Below are 27,906 nucleotides of genomic sequence, written 5' to 3'. Positions count from 1 at the left end.
CGAAAAAAAAATACGAAAAATACGAACATTAAAAAATTAAAAATTAAAAATAAAGATTAAATAAAAAAAAAAAAAAAAAAAAAATACGAACCTTTAACAGAAACATTTAACATTTAGTCTATCTCTTTCTAAAAAAAAAAAAAAAATGAGCAAAAATATTGATGTCTTATCCCACACTATAGACTTTTGTCCAATCAAATGTTTTCTTGAACTCCCATAAAAACCACCAGCCACCATGTAAATACAGCATACGGGACTTTTCTTGCAAAACAGACAATTACAACACACAGATAAAAGAAAAAGAATCATCATTTACTTTTAATAGTTTAATATTTATTTTGTTTTAATTACATGTTACTTAACATATTTAAACAACTGCCTCCAATAAAGGGGCTTTAAAAAATAAAATACAATTAGCCTGTTCTTAAAAGGCAGACAGGGGCCAACATATAAGTGGTTTTCTTTTAGAGGCACACAAAGCATATACATACATACATACATGATCAACAACAGACAGAGCATAAGATAGCTTTATTAATACGATAAAAGATAAGCAGCCAATTGTCAGCCATAAACAGAAAGACGAAATGAGAAGTTTGAAATGAGACGATGAGTCTGAACGTATTTTTAATGCTGTATTTCCGTCTAATGCTCCAAATCTTCATAAATTGCATGTAAATGCAGTGTTGGCCAGAAGAAAGCAAAGTAAGACACAAAGCTTTCTATTCCCTTCTATATTTAGTTTTTTACCCCCATCACATATTTGTGTATTTTTGTACCTAAAGCCAAGCTAGATTCCTGAACAGAACATGTTAAATGTCAAAGGGGGAACAAAATCTGGAAGAAAAAAAAGAAAAAAATTAAAAAAGAAGCACATTCTTCCATTTCAGATGCTTTCAAATATAAAGTCTGTGTGAGTGGACGTCTTCACAAAGCACATCTATTGTAGTCACTGAAGACTATGAAGCCCATGAGACTGAACCTTGAGAACAGGTTCTCGTCTTTCAAGGCAGAGTGTGCTGCAAAGTCTCAGTGGGTCCACCTTCTGGTGAAACTACATTCATACAACTGAAATGGTTGACATCTTGCAAATATATTAATAATTGCATTGAAACTAGGTTTAAATTCACTGTCTGTAAAGACAATTTGTGCATATGAATACCAATGGGTACTATTGAACCCTAGAGAGTGTTATAAGTGTCAGAACGATGTTCTTATATCTTAATTGACACTGGAAACATTGCATTGGAGTATAAAGGGTGCTTTTTAGAAGAATAATGCAATGATACTATAAACAAGATCAAATTATTGTCTTGATTTTCACTGCAAGGTAAGGCTGAACAGGTAGGCACTAGAAAAGATATTAAAGTCTGATTTAACATGGCTCAATTTTTATATACATTTGCAATCAACTTTTATGATAAGATTGGCTTCACTTTTTTGCGCCACAATATTTTTTAAATCATCTTTGATCATATTTCTTAAGCATTTGTCATTAGGAATAAGATAGAAGGGACATTTTTATTAAGCAAACTTCGTTGTTGTTTTTTTGTTGATAAAATAGAATATGTATTAGGATATGAATGCACTGTGGTACAAGATTACTGGCAAACAATTCACAAATATGTACATTTTATTATTTATAACAGCTATTTATAAATTTGCAATGTCACATAATGACTCTTAGTAGTTTGTCAAGATTTTGTTTCTTCAAAAAGACAACGAGTCAGAGTAAAGTATAAATGCTGTACTGTAAGATTATAAAGATAAAACGTCGGTTGCACGGTTGTTCTTCTCTAGATTTCATCATTGTTCTCTTTTAGTAGGGAAAAAAAAAATTTCAGTTCCAGTAGTGGTTTACGGAAGCTGATAACGTTACCAAGCACCTCAGGCTCTTTTACAACTGAAATCCACATATCAGGTCGCAGTTATGAGGTTTTATGGCTTGTGGGATATGTTCTTGAGAGTGGACAGACATGCCCACAATAAAAACCTCTCGTGTCTGAGAACTATTGCTGAAACTTTGAAATGAAGCGAATGAAGCTGCCCAGTTCGCCTGCTTGTAAACTTTGAATGAATGTGGTAATATTGCCCCCCCAAAAAAGGATGCAAATGAATCTCAATACACTCCACGTCACAGAATTAAACAAATTCACTGCATTGGTAACCTTAGTCATTCGAAAATGAACTTCAAATAGTTGGGGATAGATTTGTTCAGAAACACTTGTTCAATTATATTGAACTGGACATCGGTAAAAAAAAAAAAAAAAAAAAAGGGTTTTAGTACATGTGCTATTGATTAAGTCAGTCACATGGATTTTAAATGGTCTAAAGCGGTAGATTACTGGAGGTCTCTTGATTTGAGGTTATTTAAAATCAAAGGGGAGTCATACCAGAGCTTTCAAGCCATGTAGGCTGCAATGAGTCTGTTACCTTTTCCTCCATCTTGACTTGGCCTTCATAGATTATCCAGCCAAACGGACACCGGGAGAACTCAGTGGACATTCAGAAGGAGCTGGAATCCTAGATGATTAACAAGTGGCTGGAGATGGAGGTGGAAGGATTCTCCTAATTCTGCTCCTTTCCTCCTTGTTAATGTGGCATTGCATCCAGCTTGGGTCAGGAGAGCTCGGATTTGCTGAGGGCTATCGCCAATTCCAGATCCTCCTGCTCCTGCTGGGTCAGACGAGCCACACGCTCCCTCTCTTCTCTCTCACTCTCCCGCTTCGCCCATTCTATCATGTCCTCCTCCGTGGGATACTGCTCCACACACACACACACACACACACACACACCATAACCCCATCAGACACCCTGTCAATTTGCACCTGTTTAAACTCAAATTTTGCAATTTTCGCAAGTTTTTAACAAACAATCTAAAAAAGTGGGGTCATGCAAGTATTACAGATACTGCTTTCAAAGTGTACCAACTTTAAATGTTCTAAGAGTAGAGTTAAAGGCACAGTATGCAAGTTTCTCCACTAGATGTAACTTATTCAAAACTATAAAGGCATAGCTTGATGGCGGTGAATGAGCGTGGTGTTGTCTACACCAGTGTTTCCCAACCCTGTTCCTGGCGGCACACCAACACTGCGTGTATTCTTTGTCTCCCTTATCAAACACACCTGATTCAACCCATCAGCTCATAATCAGGTGGGTTAATGAGCTGATGGGTTGAATCGGGTGTGTTTGATTAGGGAGACAAAGAAAACACGCAGTGTTGGTGTGCCGCCAGGAACAGGGTTGGGAAACACTGGTCTACACCACCACAGCCGATGGAAAGCAATCTGACGGGACTCGAAATCGCCTTCATGGATGAGCTCATGTATTAAAATTACTGTGGTATAATGTAAGTCAAGTCAATCAAATATTTTACATATATTTTGTTTTAGTGGTTTTTGGATATTATAATCCAAAAATCTTACATATTATGCCTTTAAAGACTAGTAAGTCTGAGTTAATGCTACAACATTCATAAGTCTGTAAAAGATGACATAAAACACTTTTATGTAACTTACTATACAAATTAAACATCTTTCCTTTAATCCACTTAAAGGAATAGTTCACCCAAACAATGAAAAGTCTGTCATTATTTACTCAGTCAGCATATGGTCATTAACCTTCAAATGGTCTTCGTTTCCCGTTTACACTTCTGGGCTTCGGTCTATACGACCCCAACAATTGATTGAGTGATTGTACAAAAAATATACGTTTTTAATCATACAAATAATATATCACTCTCATCTATTCATTAATGCTGTGTTTTTGGAGATATAAAGTACTTTAGTATCCATATACTACATAATTCCTCAACTACACTATTAGCTTGCATATGAAATTTTTTTATGATACATTGCATTTATGCTCTAGTACTAGGCCTTCATTTCTGTGTAAAAAAATTCAGATTTATGCCAGATTTTTTATTTTTATTTATTTTTTATTTTTTCACATTTCCTATTCATTTCAATGTGGGGTCATATTGACCACGAAGACCAGAAGTGTAAACATTTTTTTTTTTTACATACCTTCAGAACAACTGAATCAAGCCCAGTTTTTGTGTGCATAGATAGATAATGTATGAAAAGTCACAAAATCTTATTTCACTGAGATGAAGTAAAATTCGATTGGGGTCGTATAGACCCCATGACCCGATTGAGGGCTACAGACAGCTAGGGGAAAAAAAAAATCTATTTGATTTTAATTTAATATAACTATTTAAAACAATCTTTTCTCTTTTTTCCTTCCAAAAATATTTATTAGTGGGTGAACTATTCCTTTAGGTGTTGTTTGGTCAATGTCAACACCAACCATCTAGAACTGCACATTTCACAAATCCAAAGACTTTCTCACTAAATGTACAATGTCTTAAATATCAGAATGATTACAGAGAAAAAAAGAAAATACTTAATATGGACACATTAGGGGAGAAAAAACTGACACAGGAGGATGGGAGATATGAAAAGTGTGCCATGATGCAATCCATAAAGCCTCTCAGCTAACATCGGCTCACAAGCCAGCTGACACATGAGACTTCATATAAAAACGTGTTACAAAAGGACTCTTTATTTTTGTATCTGCTATTATCACTGATTAAATAAGGTTTTTAAAACAGATCATCACTTACAAAATGCAAATAGTCACCAAGGTTTCAACAAACTCAAAATTTGATCAGAAAAATAATAATAATTTTTTAATAATTTGAGATGGTATTGAGTTAATAATGACTAAATATTAATAAACTTTAATTGTTTAGCTAACTGTTTATATACTAAACTACAAGTTTTTGTACATACATTTTGGGAGAGTTTTCTCTTAAACAAGTCTGATGTACTCATGTGTGAAAGCCTGGATTGCTCATATAGCCCAACATGCAGAACATGCAGGTATTTCCCACAGATGTAGACCACCATGGATGGAGAGATGAAATCACAACTATAAGCTGCTAAGCATATCAACACACAGAACACCATAACATGACAACACAACTAATCTCAAGATGTCTCTTCATTTGTAATGAGTTTTAAAATATCCGAGAAATGCCATCATAAAGCTTAATTTATTCGATGCATCATCTGAAAGCTCACAGAGAGAAAAATCTGAGAAGACAAACTCTTTCATTTTTAAATTAAAAAAAATAAAATACAGAGAGGAGCCAACAAATACTGTCGGAATCCAAGCTGATTATTTTATTTAGCAAATTGTCTGTATATAAACAAAACAGACTGCATCTCTTCTTTAAAAAAAAAAAGATAAGTGCAGAGAATCGTGGGATGTAGAAGGAACCAGAAAGTGTTCAACCAATGAATGAAAAGGAACAGCCCGATAAGACAGGTAGACAGTGATTAGTTTGTGCAATGCAAGGTAAGGTAAATAAGTGAACCGAGATATGGCAGGGCAATGAACGTGCAAGATGGAATCAAGCCTCAACCAATGGTGGAGAACATGACAAAAGAACACAAGGGGTAAGTTGAAAACAGCCCAGAGCAAGCAGCCCCGCCTCTCCATCCACAGCCAGTGAGAACTTACGCATGATGTTAGGAATATTGTGATGTCATAAATAAGTAGACTTCAACATTTAAATACATTCATTTTGTAAATTAGTTAGGATTTTTAAAAGAAGCATAAGCCTGGATTCAGTTTGACTACTAGAGTAGATAAATAAAGCCCATCTATATTATTTACAAAAAAAACATTACATAAAAATGACAAGGCTTTGTGGCTTTTCACAAAACAGATGGTAAATCAGAGTCATCGAAATATTGGATTATGAGCATTTCTTTCCAGGAAAACCAAATGAAAAGGGCTGTGAGGGGTCGAGAGGTCAAGGCTGCTGCATGGCGGAGGTGAAATGACAGGGTTCACTACTGGGGATCAGGAGGGGGAGGAGCTCACTTTATCAAAGCTGGCGAATCGGTTGGGGTCACATGGGGCTTGGTGGGGCGAGGAAGGGGCGAAGGGGTCTGGTACCGAGTCTTTAGCGGGAAGGGAGGAGAACTCTCCAGAACCCTGCGCCTTGAACAGACCACGCCTCTGAAATGACTCGGACGACTCTGATCGGTGGATGTTGGACCGCTTACCTTTAAGGACGCACACACACAGACAACACAGCACTCAGAAACGGGTGTAAGAGAAAATCGTCTGATGTTCGTTCATTCGAACCAGCTCACCTGGGGGTGGAGGTGGAGGTCTGGTTGGTGTTCCGGTTTTGGGCGGTAAAGCGGGAGGTACATCTGCCTGAGCGTCCTCCTTAAATAAATTCTTGTTTGTACTTGGGTCAAATGGATCGCTGCCATTAGACTGAAAGGCAAGAGGGAACTTGATGAGCTTGATTTAAATCATGTGGCTGAAGTGATTGGTAATAAAGCTGAAATACCGGGCTTCTGTTTAAGAAAAAATCCTTACCTTTGCTAAACTGCTAAAGTCTGCAAAACCTTCTCCAAAAGTCTCATTGCCAAATACTGCAGCAAAGGGATCTGAAACAAATCAAAACATATCAAACAGAAATTTTGGATACTTTTGGAAAGGATGTACATATCGTTTGGATGTGAATCATGTACCATGTTTATTTTATCCTATACCAGTAACTTACAGTATAGGAAAAGAGGCTACAACTATCCGTCATGCCACATTAAAGAGCTCAAACTACATTTGTTGACTGAATTTGATAAAACTCACAATGTGTAAGCCTAGACTTTGTTTCATATCAGAAGTGTTGAAGCACAAAATGTGTTTTGTTATGGCATGGCAGGCGTGCTACAAATGTTTAATGAAATTTTGTTTGTGCATTAACAGAAAACAGACTAATAATGATAAATCTTGGGATTTAAGAATTGATATCTGTTTATCAACATGAAGATTAAAATCAAGACAACAATAGCCGTATATTAAAGCTTGATTTACCTGGGTCTGAGTTAGAGACCACCGTAGTTCCTCCTGGCGCAAAGGGATCATTGGCTGCTGCTGGCCCATCTCTCTGAAAGGAAAAAGATCAAGAACAAAGTTTAACATCAAATTAAGTCAGTTCCTTCAACTCATGGTAACACGGATGTTCAATCGACGAACAGGCGACACTGATTTGACAAAACCCAACAAAGTGTCTGTTGCTGCTGTTGGTCAGCATTGGTGCAGTGTGAATTGGTCTTTAATGAGATTTTAAAGAGAGTTTAGCTTTGCAGCACTCACTAAAGGAATATCTGCTCCTCCAAACGGATCGTGTCCTGTGCCAGTCGAGCTGAAGGGATCAGAGTCTGCTAGGGCATCCATTTTGGAACCGAACAGATCTGACTCTTGGATGTTACCACTACCAGAAGCAAATGGGTCTGGAGTGACTGCATTGGTGGTCCTGGATGTGAATGGATCAGGCTCTTTTGGGCCTGTGGTAGAGCTGAATGGGTCAGATGAGCTGAAAGGATCTTCTGATGGGAAACTAACTGAAGATTGCTTGAAGAAGTTGTCTGCCGCAAACGGGTCTGTGCCTTTAAAAGGGTCCCCGCCGAAAGGATCTGATAACAAAATAACAGTTTATGAGTCAAATTGGAGTTGTCAATTGATATTTTGCAAACACACTCTAAGATGGTAAGAAAGTACTCACCTGAAACGTCAACTTTTGAGAAAGGGTCTTCGGGGAATGGATCACCTGCAAAAAGGAGTTTTATATAGGTTTACTAATTAATCGGTTAACTGATGCTTTTATTTAAAGCAACATGAAGTCATCTTTGTATGTGCTCAGAGTTTAGGTCGCTTATAACGTGCATTTGGGAACGCTATATCTGCCAAGCATTTTCCCAAACTTGTAATGAATAGCACTGGTGAAAAGGTACTGCCAAAAGGGCTCCCTAGGTTTCCACCAAAATAAAAGCTGGAAAGTTTAATGGATTAAAATGAAGAAATTAAGACAACCATAAATATTAGAATTGTCATTTTAAATCTGTACTGTAAAATAATCATTTTATGATACATTTTTTTCATTTCAAAGTGAAATTACAATAGTAGTATTTTTTTTTATATATTTAAAAATATATATTTCTATATTAATACTTATTTAATCATTATTTAATATGCAATTTATACACATTTTATAATTCATATTTTATTTGAAAGAGTTGAACTAGTATTATTAATTATAACTATTGTTAATAATAACACTAACATTTGATAATCATTTTACATATAAATATTTTTGGCCAAATTGTGTAGCCATATCAACAAACAAACATACATTTGTTTGCATTTTAAAATCACAAATCACAATTTTTGTAAAGATACAAACAAAAGCAAATTATGGAGCCCAAGAAAAATCCCTGTGTTCATTAATTTTTTAAATGATTTTTCTAATGTGTGCACATCTTACCGTCAGTAAAAGGGTCAGACTCGAAAAAGTCAATCCCAGGCCCACTGGGCGGCTCTGTAACTGGCTGGGGAGCTTCCTTCTTCTCTGGCTCCACAGTCTCTGCCTATACATCCCAAATCCATTAGAATAAACTTTTATTTGAATTTATTTATTATTACAGTGAAATCATAAAGATGAAAATTCACAATTACAAAAAAACATGTTCTGGTCTAATGTTAACAAAGGATTAATTAATATTCATTAATATAAAAATAATAAGTAATGGAAATGGGTCAACAATTATAATATGTCATAATCATTCAACCTTTGGGGTGCTGGAGGCAGGCTGCTCGTCAGCCTTTTCTTCTTCTTTCTCTACCTCTGGGTTAGCTTGCGTTGCGCTTTCCTGAAACCAGAGTGAAATAAAAAGACAGACATGCATGAAAACCTACTTGCAATTTGTTTGCAAATTATAAAAAAAAAAAAAAAAAAGCAATAACAGGAAGTGGTTTCTGACCGTGTTCCCTTGAGGCCAGGCCACAGCAGTGGATCTGACTGTGGAGAGCCCACTGTTATAAAGGTCACAGCTATAGAAGTCAGGTTGAGGCTCTTGCTCCTCTGAGCTGGTGGACGGCTCCTCTGCCTCTGACCCGAGCTGCTCCTCCACGACTCTGAGCTCCTGCGGCTCATCAAAGGACGACTGCTCCTCTTCTTGCTGGACTTTGTCCTCTTTGGGTTTCTCTGGCAGCTGTGTTGTAGATTGAGGCCACTGCAGTTGCTCCGGTTGCTCAAGAGAGGGCACTGTTCCATTAACAAACACTGGCTCCTCTAGGATTTTCCAGGTAAGGCGTGCAGTAACTTCTCTTTCCTCCGTTTTAAGCTCGGCCAATCGCTCCTGCTCCTACAGTACACATCAACAGTGTGTAAATAAGAGAAAATAAATGGAAATGAAGAACAAAATAAAAAGCAAAAACTTTACAAAACATGTAAACAAGAGGAAAAAAAAAAGAGTAAAAGAGCAGAAAATGTTTAGCAAGAGAAAGCAGAAAACTTTCAGCTGAAAAAAGAGAAGATGCTCACGATTTCTTCTTTTAAAAATGTCACTGCAAAAGTTTATAAACACAGATATTTCCAGTTCTAAAATATGCTTCAATGAGCCATGTTTGAAGCCACTGCAAAAAGTTGTATAATAAAAAGTGAAAAAATATGAACAAAGAAAACTATGAAAATAAATCTGCATTGTAAATCCTTTTGAACTTTCATATAAAAATGTTTCCAAACATGTTATATATAAATGTTTTCATATATAAATATTAGGGGTGTAACAATATATCGTGCCCCAATATATCGCAATACAAAAATGCAACAATACGTATCGTGGATAGTGACAATATGTATTGTGGATAGTTCACTCAAAATAAAAATTACTGTGTGAGAAAAAAAATCAAGTTTTTAGAGATTTAAAGTACTACATTAAACTACTATATATAATGTTAATTATAATGTATAATAATGCAATGGGCATTTTAACCTTTCACCATATGGAGTATTGCAATAATATCGTATCGTGATGTGTATCGAATCGTGACATGAGGGTATCGTTACACCCCTAATAAATTTCTAACCTTTATACATATAATATTAATAAACTATCATCACCATTCATTCATTTTTATCATTTATTGATCAACAGTGTCTATAATCAGTGCTGTTGCTACAAAATGGAAACTCCCTAACTCAACGTCATGGCTTTATCTTACTGAAGAGTGAAAAAGTTGGGTATAATGTGTATATCCATTGATCTAAAAAAAAGTTCAGAGTTGAGAACCAGTTAATATAGATATATATAAGAAAAGGTAACAAAGAAACAGATAAAAAGCTAACTAACCTGAGCAATCTGTGTGTGGGATTCTTTAACAGCATCCTCTAGGGGGCAGAGCTGAGCACGGGCCGATTGAACTTTCTCTCCCAGTTGACGGGTCTCATCCTGCAGATGGAGCAGTTCTTCTCGGGCCCTGGTCAACTCCTCCTCAAAGTCACTGATTCTCTGCTCCTGCTCGGAGTGCTCTGTCTGCAATGACTGGATCTGGACATTTACATTCACACAAAGAGCAGAAAAAAAGATCTGAGATCAGTTTACCTGAGGCTTTTAAATGAATTGCATTGAGAATGCATTTATATCCAGCATTAAAATGTAACTGAAGACTGTGGACTGTGTCTCCATCTCTCTTCCTTTCGACGGTCACATAGATTACAAACGTATGAAAACATCATGCCAAATAGCATGTGAGATTAGGATTATTGTGTGCAACACCCATTCAAAATAGTATTCAAAGATGCCCAGATGATGTCATATTTTCAGTGGACATTTGAAGTATGTTTTGTGCATAATACACACGTTTTATGCACAGGCTTTATTTATCTCTCACTGAGTCTCTCATACCAGTTGGCTCTCCTGGCTGCATTTCTGCTGTATGAGTGTGAGCTGTTCCTCTAGAGATCGTTTCTGCTCATCCAGCCTCTCCAGCTTCTCCTGCACTTCCTGTCGCTCCGCCTGCAGGTGGCTCAGTTCCTCTGACCCCTTCTGAACCTCCTCCTGCAGGTCCTGACAGAAAAAGAGAGGTCTTTATTGGTCAAATAATAAAAGGCTAGTCAACACTAACACCAGGACAAAGATCTCATGCAGCTCTTAAAGATAAAGCACTAGGGTGCAAGAAGATACAGATATAGTGTGTAAACCAATTATCTCTAACCAGACAGAAAAGCCAAAGTAAACAGAAATTGTGAAATTTCCTAAAGCAACATTGTGTCAGCAAAAGTAACACAATAGCTTCACTATTAAAATTCATCTCATCCTCAAACAACAGATCTTTATTTTCTCAACGGCCGTTCCACTTTCATCACAGAAACGGACAAAGAACATTATACAAAAGAGTCAGTCAATTCGGATCCTTGTAAAAACTGAAAGGGAAAGAAGTTGGGAACAGAAAGCATGAACAATGAAAACTGTAATGTTAGCCTCAGAGTTTTGACCATCAACTATGGCCTTGTCCAAAATGGCGCATGTAAAGTGGACTCGCGGTTTCATGGCCTTCACTTTTGAGTGTCCGTGAAATGAACAAAACCACAGTACATCCCATTGGACAGTTCATGATTTGTTTTCACAGCCACCAAGTGGCCATATGCTAAACTTACAATAATGCAGACTTCCAATCTGAATATTACCCAATAGCCCATGAGGGAAAGTGTAGACACGTAGGAGGACTAGGGCCAATCAGCCTGGACCACACCGCACCTTACTCTGGCCAAGAACTGCCCACTTAAACTGGGAGAAAACACCAGAACATTCTGTTAAGCAACTAACCAATTTGTTTTGTTTTCTTGCCGTTTCGAGGTGGGTTTATCTGAAATAGTTTATACCATAATAATAGACCGGCTTGGGCCACAAAAAATGTGTATGAATGAATGAATGAGGCATTTATGATTGTAGAGCGGTCAGCAAATATCAGAAACTAAAGTAGAATATACAATTAATTTACAAAATGAGTACATTTGCTTAGCTTCAGTGGGCAACCAGTCTTGAGCTACAGGCTGCCAATAATAATCAATGTAGAAAAAAAGTTGTGCAGCTTAATATTTTAGTGGAAACAATGAGATATATATATATATATATACACACACACACACACACACATATATATATATATATATAAATGATTCTTTGATGAATAGAAAGTTCAAAAGAATAACATTTATTTGAAAAATAAATTATTTGTCTCAAATGTCTTTACTGTCACTTTTGATCACAATAATGCATCCTTGTGAAATAAAAAAATTAAACTATTAATTTTGAAATTTAAAAAAGTAGCAGTTATTGATAATACAGAATCAGTAAATGGGTAATACATAAATTTAAACATTAAGAGTGGATACAGCCAGGCAATTAAATTGAGACAGCTGCGCTGATTTATTTTAAAACGTGCTACTTTTGTGTCCAATATGGTAAAAAAAAAAAAAAAAAAAGCAGCTGGCTGGTAAACCTGTGGCAGAACATTATATAGTGAATACTCTAGAACACTACAATGTAAATACAGAATATCTGACTGTAGGTTGAATACTGAGGCACGTAAAGATGTCAAGTATAAAAAAAGAATCAGATCTGAAAAGAAAAGTAGGACAAAAGACAACAGTGTCATTTCCCCCATCATTTACCTTCAGGTGCTGTGAATAAGTGTGTCCTAAAAATAACAGGTCTACAGCAGCAGAACCCAAGTAACAACACAGGGTAAAGATGGAAGCCTTCACAAGTCTAATGCACAAAAGTCTCCTCATCCAATCAGAGGGAGTGCTGGGAGCTGACAGCCCCCGAAATAGAAAATATTCATCATCCCAGGGTTTAAACACAGCAGAGGCACACACTGAAACTCACATTCTTATTTAATTATTCAGTGCCTGGAGCAGCCTACCAGCACCATGTGCTTCAAGGCTAATCTATTAAGACCCTAAACAAATATTGATTGCATTCATAATTTGTGAGAGGCCTTTGCTTGCTCTGATAGCTTACACTATTGATTTTTAATTCTTTTAATGTTGCCATCTGTACTTATTTTCTAAGTATGGCCGTTCTTTTGTTTAATGGACATCAATTAAACTGCCCTTTGCTTCTGAAGACTACAGTAATTCAAGGGCAAGATCCATTTTAATTGCCATTTATACAGGTGTCACAGGCACAATTTCAGATCCAAAAACGAAACAAAAACAGCAGGATAAGTGGCCTTGTTTGATGACAGGAAAGGAGAACCGGGGACCAGCTGTGATATCAATATGCACACACATATCAGGCTGCTTTCTCTTCCTGTATTCTTCACACACACACATAATTGTTCTTACGGCTTATTAGGCACCCATCTGTCAATGCATTTTAACACTACTGCTGGAACGCTTCATTCTCTTAATGAATAACCACATATTATAACACATCTGAATCTGCACCTGGCAGCATCTACAGCGTCTTTCAGTCTACAAAAATGGCTTATTTTCAGATACATTCAGGAAATTGAATTATCACACCGTGGGATAGAGAGAGAGAGAGAGAGAGCGAGGCAGCCTAGATCTCGATGGAAATAAACAACAAATTTATGAGTCAGGAAGCCAGTGCAGATATATAGATCTTGAACTTCTTTCAACTCCGCTGACAGACAGCGAGGAGAGAGCTGATCCATGACGAGCAGAGAGGACAGACAGATGATAGGGAAGATAAAACAGACAGACAGAAAGGGAGCTTTTGAAAAACAGCTGGTTCCTGTTCTCCTTTTTCAGGCCTTTTATTGATCAAATAAGTGGTCAGTTAAATCTAGACATGCTGATGTATGAAATAATCAATACAGAAATAACTTTAATAGAGCCAGCTGTCTTTACACAACTAATATCAAAATTTTTAATTAAATAAAACACAGAAATAACTTTAAAGCAGCCAGCTGCCTTCAAATAACTAACATAAAATGTATATATATATATATATATATATATATATATATATAAATGTAATGCAGTCAGATGTCTTTAAACAACTTAAATAAAATACTTAAAATAACTTGTATAGAGCTAGCTGCCTGTAAACAATTTAGATAAAAAAATATTATTTTTTATTTATTTATTTTTTATTTTTTTTAAAATACATTTCCAAGTCTTTGTCAGACCAGCATCATCAGTCAAATAAAAACAACATTTATTTTCCATTTTATTTTAAAAGCCCTCATACCTGGACTTCACTGTTCCTCTGTCGTATAGTTTCCTCCCTCTCTTTGATGTCCTGTTCCACCGTGCTCTTCTCCCTGAAAGACCAGCAAAGACATGAGTATTTAATGACAGTGGCGACGGCGGGTACAGACAGCCAGCCGCCTGGAACAGCATGGAGAGCATCTCCCTCCAGCACCATCTCTGCATCTGCTGCCTGAGCTTGTATGTGTGAGAAGAGAGAGGCTGTACATGAGTCAGACCTGCACATGGGCAGAAGCTTTTCTGAACGCCAGGAAGAGTGGGAGGAGGGAGATAGATGTGGGATGTGGGGTTGGAATACATTAGAGGTGTTTTTACTCATTCAACTTTAGGTCATGCAGGTTAAATTTAGCAAACAATTCTATAACAACCACACTTCCTAGAAATGTGAGTGGTGCTTGGTAGTTAAATATTAATATAATAATAATATATTAATTGTCAGATGTCCAGCCATTTAGATATATATATATATATATATATATATATATATATATATATATATATATATATATATATATTTCTGTGATTTCGAGATGAAAACATTTCGTTCTACTCTGAGGAATTATGCATATCTATGGCAACACCATCAACACTTAAATGAATCTGCAGCGGTCAGGTGGTACAAATGAGCTCTCAGAAAATTCCCAGTTTACAAATTGCAATTATGAGCTCTACAAGACCGTGAACACTTTTTACAAGTTGAAATCACAATTACGGCTATTACAACAACGTGTGAATGATGATTATCAAAAATACATATATACAGTCTGTATGTACATTACAAATTAATGTTTATATTCACACCATAGAAAATGTTGTTCGAGAGTACTGTCAGATGTGATATTTTAGGGCCAAAAATATGTGGTTGCTAGGGTGCTCTGAATGGTTGCTTACTACTCTGCGAGTGCTTACTAGCACAAGTCAAAAGAGTCAATGACATTTTCATAATGCAAATAAGTCTGATGGTTTGGTAAGTAATAGCACACCTCTCTTCTACAAAAACAAACCCCTAACCTGAACTATAAACTACAGTAATAGTAATGCTTGCCAGCAACACTAATTGTTAGACACTTTTAAACCAAGAGTACTCTTAACATGTAGGGTCAACCTGTGATTAAGTGTACAATAGGCATGTTTACCTGTTAACAATCGATTACAAAAAAATAAGATTCCTTTTGTCTGTTGATTAATAATTTCAGGTCTACACAACCACATTTGAACTGAGCTCAATAACATGAAGGTTTTCAGTCTGATTGAACCATCAATCCCATTAAAAAACGGATTATTTCAGTGCATGTAAACATAGATAATGTTTATTTGTCATGCTATTCATCTTTTAAGATTAAAACCATCCACATTCTGGTTACCAGCTCAGATTTTAAGCACTACGCCAACGCCACACAATCCATGCATGAGAAATAAGACGCTTTGTTAAATGCATTTGCATGGTAAATCCGTTTCTAAACATATGCTCAACTACCACCATCTTAAAGGGCTATGGTGTGAAAACGTATTTGTCTTCTTAGTCACAACTCATGGTGTCAACGCATAACGTAAAAATAGGTTTATGAGGTAGGTTACAAGGCTTGTGATCTAGCAAGAGTAAAACAGAAAGATTAAAAAAGGAAAGAAGAATGTTTCATGAAACAGTTTAATAACACATCTTTCCCAACAAGATTTAGCAGGGCATCTTTCCTGGATTAGGCTGAACTGCATTAATCTCTGACTCAACATTTCTCAGTCAATTAATGCTGTCTTCCCAGCAACAACAGAGAAACACACATGGATCTGACCAAGAGTCAAACACACACATTGTGAGTCAGAGACTCCCAGGAGAAAAGAGAGAGAGGAGGAGAAAACAAGAAAATAGAAAGACTAAAACATGATATATAAATATTACAGAACAAAATGAGGGTTTGAAATAAGTTCTGGCAACAGTCCTAGATCCAACAATAAACTGGACCTTGAGAACCCCGGATCATCCAAAAAAACAACAGAGCGTGAGTAGTCCAAACAATATTGCTGTTCTTTTTTAGATTGAGGGTGTGGCCTGTTCTTACCTGTCACCTGAGGTCGCCCGTTGCCGTGGAGATTTAAGGCAATCCCGAACCGCACGCATCATTTTAGTGTCAAACTACAGCCCATCGTATAGAACCTTTCTGATTTCTATCCTTTCTGCTCATCTTCTTCTGCACACTCCATTTCAAGCAGACTCATTACTTCTCACTTACTCTTTCTCTTGCACTCAAAGGAAGTGAGAAGTGCTAAAACTGCTGTGGAGCGTCTATCGCACCCTGAGAGTGAGACAGGTGACTGTATCTGCTTTTGCTCAAAGTCTGTAAACCAAAGATGGCGGGGAAACCAGAGGTGGGGGCATCTTCCTCTTTCTATGTTTGTGTAAATGAGAGCTCCACCTCTCCTCTGTGGGCTAATGACTCCTATCACAAGATGTTACCTTCTCAGGAGAGTCATTCCTAACAGGAAGTGATTTAAGGACTCGTATATAGTACACCACCACCACCACCATGTGTTGCATTGCAAATCAGTACCTTTACTTTTCTAATCTGTTGTAAACATATTAAGAATGATTAGTTCTCCGATAAATGATTTATTTACCCATTTGTTGTTCCAAACCTATATGATTCTGAAACCCACAAAAAGTGCATTTTTGAAGAACATGACAAAAAGTAGATTAATGAAGATTAGTTAAAATGCCCTCAATGGTAGAGCTCCTCAGAACTTGAGCGAGCTTCTATCACTTTATAGTCTTTGGTTTTAAAATTCTGGCCCGTTGACACCTAGAATAGCAAAATCGATTGGTGATAGATCCTTTTCTTATTTAGCACACAAACTCTGGAACAGTTTTCCTGGAGGCGTTTTTCAGGAGGCATGCACACTGTCAATTTAAATCTAGATTAAAGACCAATCTGTTTACACCCACTATAAATAACACACTATCATATTTCTGTAATTTAAATCCCTTAAAGGATTGTTAGGCTGCATAAGTTAACGGTCAACCGGAACCGATAACACTTTCCACAACATCCGATGTACTTGTTTCATTGTAAGAGGAATGGCATTTACCCTAATATTAGCATGTCTGTCTCGTTCTTATCCCGAGGTTCCTGTAGTCAGCTGGATCCAGTCCAGAGGGGGACTGGTCCCCAGATGGAGCCTTTTTTTTTTCTTCTCCGTTCTGATGGAGTTTGGGTTCCTTGTCATTGTTGCCTTAGGCTTGCTTAGTTGGGGACTCTTACGATTCAGCAATATTATTGATGAGATGAGAGCTAAAATGAGCTGGATAGTGACATCACTGTTTTCTCCAGAACTGCATCGAACACATTTTATAATTGATGAACTTTACACAGTTATTGAACTAAACTGAGTCAACACTGAACTGATTCATTGATCATTATTTTCATGTTATCACATAAAGCTGCTTTGAAATCCTGTATTGTATAAAGCCCTATATAAGGTGACTTGACTTTAGATGCATCATAAAATTAGTCCATAGACTATATATATATATATATATATATATATATATATATATATGACTCTTTTTGGAGCCGTTCAAACTTAACATTAGTGTTTTATTTGTCTAAACACTGTCTGTGATTCATGTGACTAATTCAGCTTGACGTGACCTTGCACATTACGATGACAGAGCGAGGAACATTAAGTAATGAGATACTCATTAAAGAAACCATTCATAAGTGCATCTATCATGACCCAAGGACAGATTCGGGCACAATGACACTGAGATTATTGTCAGACCCACACTTCTGTTTTTTGTGGTTTCATAAGCCTTTGTGCACCTGTGTAAGGGCATTGTGTGGAAACTACAAACACACACTACATTAATACAGATGGCCTGATAGTACAAAAGAATAGAGAAATGGAGAGTATTGTATGCTAAAAATGTTGAAAATACTGACAGAACAACAATGCAGTGGCTACCCATAACATTCCTTTCTGTATAAATATCCATAGCCCATGGGTCCACACGACACATATTAAGAATTCAGATACATTCAGGTGTTTTAGTTTCAAACACGTTTTCTTGTGGACAGAGAAGTAAAATCAGTAACTCACCTCTGTAAATCCATAATTTCATTAGTGAGTGAGTCCAACTCCTTAATTGCGGAGAAATCTGCAGCCTGTACTAAGAGAGCATTGTTCTGGAGGGAGGAAGCATAGAAAAGTAGGATTTTAGTTTCAATTCTAAACTATATAATATACACGACTACCATTGAAGAGTTTGGGGTCAGTATGTTTTTTTTTACAGAAATGAATACTCTTATTCAGTAACAATGCATTAAAAAAGTGACAGTAATGTTCCAAAAGATTTCTATTTCAAACAAAGAATTCTAGGGAAAAAATTCCACAAAAAAATATTAGCAGCACAACTGTTTTGAACACTGATAATGAAATGTTTCTTAAGCACAAGTTTGCTTTATACTTGCTGCCTCCACATGAGTGCGAAGGTGCACACGACAAAAATGGCTCATTATCATTTAAAGAGACTGAACTGTTTCTGAGGAGGTAAAAAATGGTGTTGTTTTACACAACCATTGAGGAATTTTAACCAAAGTATGTTACAAACTTTACATGATGACCCTAAGAATCATCCCAACTTGTGGAAAATGGGCATCCAATGACCCCTTTAAATAATTTAAGTCTTACTGACCACAAACTTATGAACTGTAGTTTATGAGAGAAACAAACTTACAAAATAAAGACAGAAACCAACAAGCTAGATAAATTTCAATTTTTTTTTTTCAAATTCACAACAGCAACAACAAAAAAATCTCCACATATGATTTAATGAACACTGTACCTGTCGTGCCAGTCTATCACAAGGAGGGATCATTTCCGGAGAGAGTGTCTGGGGTGGGTCTATTCCCTTTGAGAGCTTCTGATTGATTAGATATAGAGCTAATGCGAACTGATCCCGGGTCAGCTTCCCGACGTCACCTATATCGCAAAGCTCCCTGTAGAAAAGGCAAGCCAAAATAACATTACAATACAAATCCATACAGTTTTAAAGTTTGCAAGATATTGATTAGGTCTAATTAGTTCAGCATGAGCAATTATGGAAAATTAAACTAATAACGGATATTTAAATCAAAACAGTAGCATCTCACCAAATGCGGGCTAAAGTAGCAGACGGCAAACCCGTCTTAAGAAATATATCTCGGACCTCAGCACCAGATACCAAGCCATCCATGTCACTATCTGTCTTGATGAATAAGTCATCGTATTTGGCTTTATCTGCTGGAGATACCACCCACTGCACACACACATTTATACATAGATGTTTGTTAACGAAACTGAACATTTTCAAACTACATTTGCAGCAAATACCAGAACTAAATTATCAATAAGCTGATGTGACCTGTGGTGGTGTAGGTTTTGCTGGCAGTGTTTTAGATGCAGAGTGTGCAGAGCCTCTCTCTTTATGCTGTGCTGGAGATGGTAGGAGGGGCGTGATCACAGGAGGCGTGGCTATTTTTTTCCGCTTTGATGGTGGAATCAGAGCGGCAGGCAGAGACATGGGAACCGGCTCGGACTCCAGAGCTCTGTATACCAGATACATGGCCTAAACACACACAAAATATATGCACTATTAACACTGGTTAAACTTCCTCAATTTTAAAGGAATAGTTCACTTCAAAATGACAATTGTGTCATTATTTGTTTCAAACCTGTGTGAATATACTTCTTCTGCTGAACAGTTGATGGGCCCCATTGACTTCCATAGTAGGTAAACATACTATGGAAGTCAAACATCGACTGTTTGGTTACCGACATTCTTCAAAATGTCTTCTGTTGTGTTCAGCAGAAGAAAGACATTTATACAGGTTTGCAACAACTTTGAGGGTGAGTAAATGATGAATTTTGAAGTGAACTATTCCTTTATAAAGTATAAAAACATAGTGTAAAGGCAGCTTTTCTCATATTATAGGAAACAAGATGTTCATGTCATCTTTATGAAAGCCTGATCTATGTAAAAAGCAGGGTGTCACGCTTGAAAACTAGGTGAGATGATAAGTAATATGCCAAGATACTAATAACCCGTATGTGGTTTATTATAACCCACAGAACTCACCACAGCAAACTCATCTTTGTCCAGCATGCCGTCTCTGTCAATGTCACTGAGCTCCCAAACCTATAACATTAATTCCAATAAGAGATGTCAGATCGTTTCTGTCCATTTCATCATTATTACTGATGTGCAGAATTATTTACCTGTAGTTTCATTTTAATACATTTAAACAATTTAGCTAAACTTCAGGTTTTTGCCTTTTAAAAAACCCCAATACTTTCAAGCTATGGGTCAAGAGTGCATTCTGGTGGTTAGGGCTAAAAATGCACCTTTATATAAAAGACGAGGTAAAAGTAGCATCTTCAAACCCTGCATTGCACTATCATTATAAACCTGCTTGCCACTGCGCTTGTCTTACCCTGCCAAGGACGTCCACAGGGAGTTTAGAATTAAGGAGCACTGGTTTGACCTTATCCCCCGTGAGCATGCCGCCCGCTGGAGAGAGGCTCTCGAAGATGGCATCGAATTTCAGCTTCTCATCGGCCTATATGACACACACAACACACAGACACATTCATAAATGAGCCTAACCTAATTCTAAATACAACGTTTATCGAGCAACTTTATTTATTGCCGATATCTGACCTTGACAATCCATGGGCAGTCTGTGGGCACAGGGCCAAACTGAAGAGGACTGCTAGTGTCATGCTAGACAGACAACAGAAGAACAGTCATTAACTCTCAAGGGATATAACCGTTTCCACCACGTAAGCAGATAAAATCACCAACTCAGCAGCTTTTAAGTCATTTGTTATTGTATTCCGAGTTCTCCTTGGCCAATGAAGGACATGTGATGTTGTTTTCCTGGTCTGGTGAAGAGGAAAAGGAAGTTAAGATCTAACTTACAAACTTTGGGGGAGGGACTGCAGTATTTAGGCTCTTAAGAGACACTTCAAGTCCATTCTGAGCACACGCCACCAAACGGAGGGCTACAAAAAATTGCTGAGAAGCAACAAATAGACAAATGCAGTTGAGAGTGTATAGCTTCTTTTTTTTTGTGATCAATTATTTATTCAATTTCTTACAATCATCATTTATACACTGGAGAGTGTATAGCTCAAACTATTTCTAATAATGAACTACAATGTTTGAAAATACCTGCTTGTTTAGCGAGCCTTTGCGTTCGGAATCTGCTAAGTCCCATATCTGTGGAACAAATTAGCAACAAATCAGTCATTTAGTGCTTTAATTAACACTGCATGACATAATATTGCATGTCCATAACAACCTGTTCTATAGAACAGAAAGTTGTAAATGTTCAAGAAGATTCAGTAGAAAGTATTTCTAAAAACGGTTTTGCAAATGAATGTAATGCAAAATTAGTAACACAACAAATTGCAGAAAATCAATATAGTGATATTAAGAAGATAAGTAAAAACACTATCTATCTTTTTCTATTTCAGTCATCTTGATGTTTCCAGCACTCGTCAATCAATTCATTTCCCACAATGCTAAATGGGAAGCATGCTATTGCTTATTGATGTTACCTTGCCAAGGACTAGGTCTTGAAGGCCAGATCTCTTTAAGAATAAAGCCGCATCACTCGCTCCCACACACCCACTGCCGGACGGATCTACCTGTGGTGGAATAAAGCATAAAAAAATATTTCAAATTTGGGGTCTGTAAGGATTGTTAATGTTTTTGAAAGGAATCTCTTTAGCTTACAAAGGCTGCATTTATTTGATCAAAAACACACTAAAAAAGTAATATTGTGAAATATTACATTTACATTTAGTCATTTAGCAGACGCTTTTATCCAAAGCGACTTACATCGGAGGACTAAATCAAACAAGTCATTTGTGAAGAGGCAAATTACAATTATTACAATATTACAATTAAGCATAACTGGTTTCTATTCTATATATTCAGTAATCAACATTTGAAGTACATCAAAAAAGATAATCAAAGTTGTCCTAAGACAAGAACGGGTATTGTTCAAAATTCATGTATGACTTTGATGAAAGCTTTTGATCCACTTCAAATGTTGACTACTGTATTTTATGCATCTTATTCTTGTGATAGCAAAGCTGGATTTTCAACATCATTAGTCCAGTCTTTAGCGTCACATGATCCTTCAGAAATTTTGCTGCTCAAGAAACATTTCTTAACATTATCTTAATATTTTGCTCAAAACCATGATTCATTTTTTTTTTCAGGATTCTTTGAGGAACAGAAAGTTCAAAATAACAGCCTCTATTTGAAATAGAAATCTTCTGTAATAATACAGGCTAAATGTCTTTAGTGCTACTTGTTTGGATCAATTTAATGCATTCATATTCTAGAACTGAAGGCCGAATCCTTCAAACACAATCCAAAAAACACAACTGAAGACATTCACTCAAATAGGAAACCAGTAGCAAGATGTTTAAACCATATGCTAGTTCAAACAGGCTGCTTCACTCACCCTGTCCTGTTTGCAAAAAATTCATCACTAATTCATAGCGGAATCCTTTTACTGAGAGAACGACGCTTACGGGAGGCAGAAGCCTCAGAGTGCTTTTAGCTCAAACTGACAATGCGGTGAGGTTTTTATTTCTTTTCTTTCACCAAGCGCTCTATATCTGCCAAAGTGAGACATAACAGAAAAAGCTGATTAAATGCTTACCTGTCGATAGTATTTCTCATAGACAGGATTCCCACTTGAAAGCTGCAACCAAATAAAACAAAATCTAGTTAGTCATTCCATTGTGTAATCTCTCTAAAACAGGTTAAACTGATAAAACCTTTAACCGATATACATAAATAAGCCAATTACAGAGCACATTCTTCTAAACTGTTGTCTTTCTTGGCAGCATTGATGCATTCAGACCTCTGAAAAAGAAAATGTTAAAACCATCTGGCAACCAGGTGAACATTTATTGAATGGCAATGTGAAAGCAAACGATCTCACAATGACTTAGTACTCACACACCTTAGCCATATATGTGGATTAAACACCCATTCACATATTAACGGTGCCTTTCTTAAGTCTCCTACCATTCACAACACAACACTGAGCTTTTGTTGAGTTGGGATTCGCAATAGTCGAGCAGAGTAACACACATTTGTGCAGCTGTCCACAAGCCAAACCATCGACATTAGGTTTAGTCACGGCCAAAAGGCTAATTTATGCCATATGGACGGATCAAGTGAAATGAGACACATTATAGAGTCCAAATTATGATTGTTTAAATTATGTTTTTAGTAAATGTCAACCCCTCTGCCAGACAAATGCTATTGGAGGGTTATATGATATTAAATATCAGACATCTGGATCATCATGATGCATAAGCATCAACTTGCTTTTCTGGTCATGTTAGGTGAAGTTCTGCCAGATCCCAACTGCTTTTTGGTTGTAGTTCAACAGCTCTGTCTGTCAGGTGGTTACTGGTGCATGCTAATCCGATGCTGGCACACAATATTCAGCAAAGTGCCACCAAACATTTCCTTGTCCCGCTGAGAAAGGAGTAGGAGTTTTTGTAACGCTTCTTAAAAAAAAAAAAATCTCAAACCATTTTGGCCTTTCTGGCTGTTGCGATTCCAACTCATTTCCTGAGACTTTTTCTGGCATGTTCCTCTTACAATTACCACGCTCCTACAGAGCGAAGTTTTAGTAAACCATAGTTAAACATACAATGAAGAAATATAATCTACAAAACTATCTTGGAATCCTATTCTGATCCAAAGTCGGCAGAGAAGCTACATAAAAATACCACAGAAAGTGCATTTACAGACTGTTTAATGCTGCACACATAGATTTACACAAATTACACTTGCAGAAATAATGTAGTAAAATGTATTAAATTATTAAACACTAATTGATTGATGGAATTTTGATTATTTTATACATTTTTATGCAATTGTATAAAAAATTAAGAAATAATTTATATATATATATTCTGTCGTGTCGTGACAATGACAGGTTTAAGGCTGCACTAATGTAGCATTTTATTTACACAAATTTTGTGTGTATACCAGACATTGACTAGAGAGATGGATAATACGTTCTTTACAGCAAAAATTAGAGTGAAATAGTATCAGATATCAAAAACCACATCACATCAGATGTCATATTACGGTTAGGCAGAGAAATATACAAAATTACATTTTCATAAAACCAACATTTTTGTGTAATTTTGACAACAATATGATCAAGGTTCTATGACTCACTGTATTCTTTTAAAAATGATAATATCATGCTTGTCTCCTGCCTCCTTTTCAGTATGTCCCAAACTAAACTTATGCCCTTGGCTTCATAGAAAGTAGAGCTGGGCGGTATGATGTATATCGTAACCACGGTATGGATCTTTAGAGATTTTGCTATATAGTAGCATGTAAATTTATATATTATATACTATAGATATGTATAGCTGCCTCTCTAAGAAGGCATTTGTGAATCCAGTTCTATTTCAAGTCTTATTGTGTGTTTAATCGACCATTCAAGCGCAATTTTTTCGAAATGGCTATCATGTGGAGTATTCATGTAAACAGTTATGTCTCAAATGAAAGTAAACAGTTGGGTGTAAACCAGAGGTGTATCATATAATGGATCCGCGCATTCAGTCATTAAATGATTAGTTCACATTTAAATGAAAATTAGCCCATGATTAACTCACCCTCAAGCCATTCTAGTAGGTGTATATAAATTTCTTCTTTCAGACGAATACAATCAGAGTTATATTATAAAATATTGATTCCAATCAACAGACTGAAGCTCAAAAAAGGGCATTCATCTATCATAAACAAAATCCAAATGGCGCCGTCGGGTTAATAAAAGGCCTCCAAAAGCAAAACGATGAGTTTGTGTAAGAAAAATATTCATTTTAAGCACGTTAAAAAGTGCGTTACAAAATTCTAGCTTCAGGCCAAACGGCCAATTTATGACTTCGGTATAAAGTAGCGTAGCGTAATATCAGCAGTGCTTTACACTTAAGCAGAATCGGAATGTATGTTCGTTTGGCCGGAGACTAGTTGTTTTACTTTATAAAGTTTTAAATATTAATATTTTACTTACACAAACTTATCGTTTTGCTTTAGAGGGCCTTTATTAACCCCTTAGTTTATGATAGATGGATGCACTTTTTTAAGCTTAAATCGGTTGGTTGCAATCCACTGCCATTATAAAACTTAGAAGAGGCAGGATATTTTTTTATATACTGTATATATATATAACTCTGATTGTATTCGTTTGAAAGAAGAAAGTTATATACACCTAGGGTGGTTTAAGGGTGAGTAAATCATGAGCTAATTTTCATTTGAAAGTGAACTACGCCTTTAATGTGAATCAACTCTTTTTTTTAGCTTTAATAATACATTTATATTTAATGCATACAATGAAGACTATGCAATATTTAATTTCTTAAATTTGATTATTACATTTCTGTACTAATTCTATATACATGTTAAATAAACCTATTGTACCTGAAAAACTTAATTTGTTCCAGTTCCAATAATAGTGAAATAAAAATACAAGAATTTGGTCATATCATCCACCCCTAACAGAAATCCAGAACGAAGAGATGTCAGACGTGTCTCTTCCTCTGTCTAAAGAGGTAATAACGCAATGCATATTTCATGCTTGTGTGCCTTGCTTCTAAAACAGAGCATACTATCAGCTGAATGTGGTCAACTATTCAACCACCCTTACCATTAGAGAATAGTGTTATTCTTAAAGCAATAAAAAAAGACAACATGCAAAGTGAGGAACATTTCAGACCATCAATCTAATCAATGCATGAATCCCTCTGGACTATTAAAAGCAGTTAAGTGAGTCCATGCATGTAATGCATATGCTGTCAGATCCCCCTTTTCTTGAACGTCTGCATGAGTGTCACTGAAACTATTTCACTTCTATTTGCTCATAACATGCTAAGACCACATCTGAAATGAGTTCATACTTAACTGGATTGAGATTGAAGGCTATTTAAGATGACTCAAGGCTGATTTTAATCGACTAAAGCGTACAACTTTTAGAAGGCTAATAGTCTGCTTAGCCAGCTAGCGAGTGTCAAATATGCTTTAGCTAGCTGGCTAATTAGTTTCCAGACTGTAGCCAACAGGAAAAAAAGTTGTTATAGGTAGAATAAATAAATACATAAAAAGGAAAAGTACACGCTATGACTCAAGTAGGGTAGTACACACCTTATTTGCATGAGATAACGCCTATTTCCTATATATTAATGTGTGAAGAGAGTAAAAGTGAGCAGTGTAGGCTGTAGCAAAACTTCCTGCTGTTTTGCGATGCCACTGAAATAGCTTACATGGTTTGTTAGTGTTATAAACACACACATTTAATACAAGAATACTGATGTCATATTAGCAAAAGATGCCCTTAATATTGTAACTTAAAAGTTAGTGATATAAATCGAAGAAGTAATCATCACTGCAGCATCTCTAATTTTTCGTATAGGCAAAGACACATTTTACAAGCACTTTCAAACATTCATAGCCGAGACGTGTAAAAATACAAGCTGTTCTTTAAAGAATTACTACCCCTTTAGATCATCCTAAAATATGCAAAAGCTGGAAAAATAAATAAAGTATAATCCACCCTAGTTCAACACTGACACATAAGCTACGCCCTTACGCAAGTCCCTAAAAGATCACACTGAAACTTTTTCTCTCCCACAGCAAATGGCTGAAAACAACTTTAAATAGCTGCGACCAGACAACAGGGTGTGATCGTTTTTCGCCCTAAAGCGCACATATAAAGCTCAACAGATCTGAACGGCATGTGAAACCAGCTGGAAAGTGTTATATTTGTGTAGAAAGGGTGGTTACCTGAGTCAGGGAGAGACTGGCAGCCATAGTGTTTCAGTTCCCACTAGTTCATCCTGCGTTTCGATAGGCAATGGGCAATATAGGGATGCTACAAAACCTGGTGCTGGATTACTCTGTGGATTGAGGCTAAATAAAACCCGGCACTGGATTATTCACTGGATCTGTAGGTGGTGGGTCACAGTTGATGGCTGCTCCAAGTTCTCTGGTCACTGGTGCTCACAGTGTGTGTACAGCCAAATGATGTCCAGCTCCACCTCTGTGGGTCTAATGGTGGAGGGATTGAGTTATCGTTAGGGTGTGGTTGGACTTTCTAGTTAAACGCCCAGAGAGGGGGAGCTCGACTTCACGCTCCACCCATGGCTCTGCAAAACCACCACACACTGGACTGGAGTCCTCGGTGGATCAGAGCACCAAAACATGGTGCGGGACTAATGAGGAAAATGGCTGAGGATTGAGGATTGTAGTGCTAAAAGATCTCAACCTCAAGATTCTCATGATGGATTTTTTTTTTGTGAGTAAAATAAAGTCTGTGGTTAACTTTATTGCTGAAGTATTATTATTATTATTTTATTTCTTATTATTTTTTAGACTTGTGCTTGCTGTTGAAATTTAAAACATGAATTAAATAAACAGTTTTTAGTATGTCCATTTCTTTTTCCATTTTTATTTAACTACATTTTAAAAACATACATTCAATTTGTCTGCTAATGTGTGAATTTAAAAGTGATTTACATTTTAATGTTTGAATTATTAAATTAATAACATATTCATTTTAAGTGACACTCATGGTCCTCGATTCTTGAAGAATCACACAACAGATTCAGTATTCATGAAGCATGAACGTAATGTACAAAACATAGGTACTTCTATGTTTGTACATTTTAACCACAGACATTATTTTACTTGAAAACCTCTTACTGATATTCTACAA

At 36.5% G+C, this 27,906-nt stretch overlaps 1 protein-coding gene across 2 annotated transcripts; it reads right to left on the bottom strand.

Annotated features, from left to right (window-relative positions):
* Positions 1-311: 311 nt before the first annotated feature.
* eps15 (epidermal growth factor receptor pathway substrate 15) lies at positions 312-27,195 on the bottom strand. Of its 2 annotated transcripts, XM_039675687.2 has the most exons (25): positions 26,976-27,195; positions 22,822-22,863; positions 21,704-21,793; positions 21,315-21,362; positions 21,063-21,158; positions 20,802-20,864; positions 20,575-20,700; positions 20,220-20,279; positions 19,506-19,709; positions 19,255-19,400; positions 18,948-19,101; positions 18,203-18,288; positions 14,091-14,163; positions 10,773-10,934; positions 10,218-10,415; positions 8,847-9,230; positions 8,655-8,735; positions 8,351-8,453; positions 7,592-7,636; positions 7,183-7,502; positions 6,901-6,973; positions 6,403-6,473; positions 6,168-6,297; positions 5,893-6,077; positions 312-2,760 (listed from the first exon to the last, which is right to left on the bottom strand). In XM_039675687.2, the coding sequence occupies exons 1-25, from the start codon at positions 27,000-27,002 to the stop codon at positions 2,620-2,622; spliced, it is 3,108 nt and encodes a 1,035-aa protein (XP_039531621.2). In that variant the 5' UTR covers positions 27,003-27,195; the 3' UTR covers positions 312-2,619. The 2 variants fall into 2 exon arrangements, with proteins under 2 accessions (XP_039531621.2, XP_039531632.2); XM_039675698.2 differs by lacking the exon at positions 5,893-6,077.
* Positions 27,196-27,906: the final 711 nt, after the last annotated feature.

Source organism: Pimephales promelas, chromosome 14 (assembly GCF_988280905.1).
Source record: "Pimephales promelas chromosome 14, fPimPro1.hap1.1, whole genome shotgun sequence".
Classification (NCBI taxonomy): domain Eukaryota; kingdom Metazoa; phylum Chordata; class Actinopteri; order Cypriniformes; family Leuciscidae; genus Pimephales; species Pimephales promelas.
The sequence above is the reverse complement of the archived record's forward strand: the minus strand, read 5'-3'. Positions and strand labels throughout refer to the sequence as shown.

Coding starts and splice junctions, on each gene's coding strand:
- eps15 (XM_039675687.2), bottom strand. CDS start 27,002: ATGGCTGCCAGTCTCTCCCTGACTCAG. Junction 20,280..20,574: donor CTGTGGACGTCCTTGGCAGG/GTAAGACAAGCG, acceptor TTAATGTTATAG/GTTTGGGAGCTCAGTGACAT. Junction 14,164..18,202: donor GAAATTATGGATTTACAGAG/GTGAGTTACTGA, acceptor CTGGTCTTTCAG/GGAGAAGAGCACGGTGGAAC.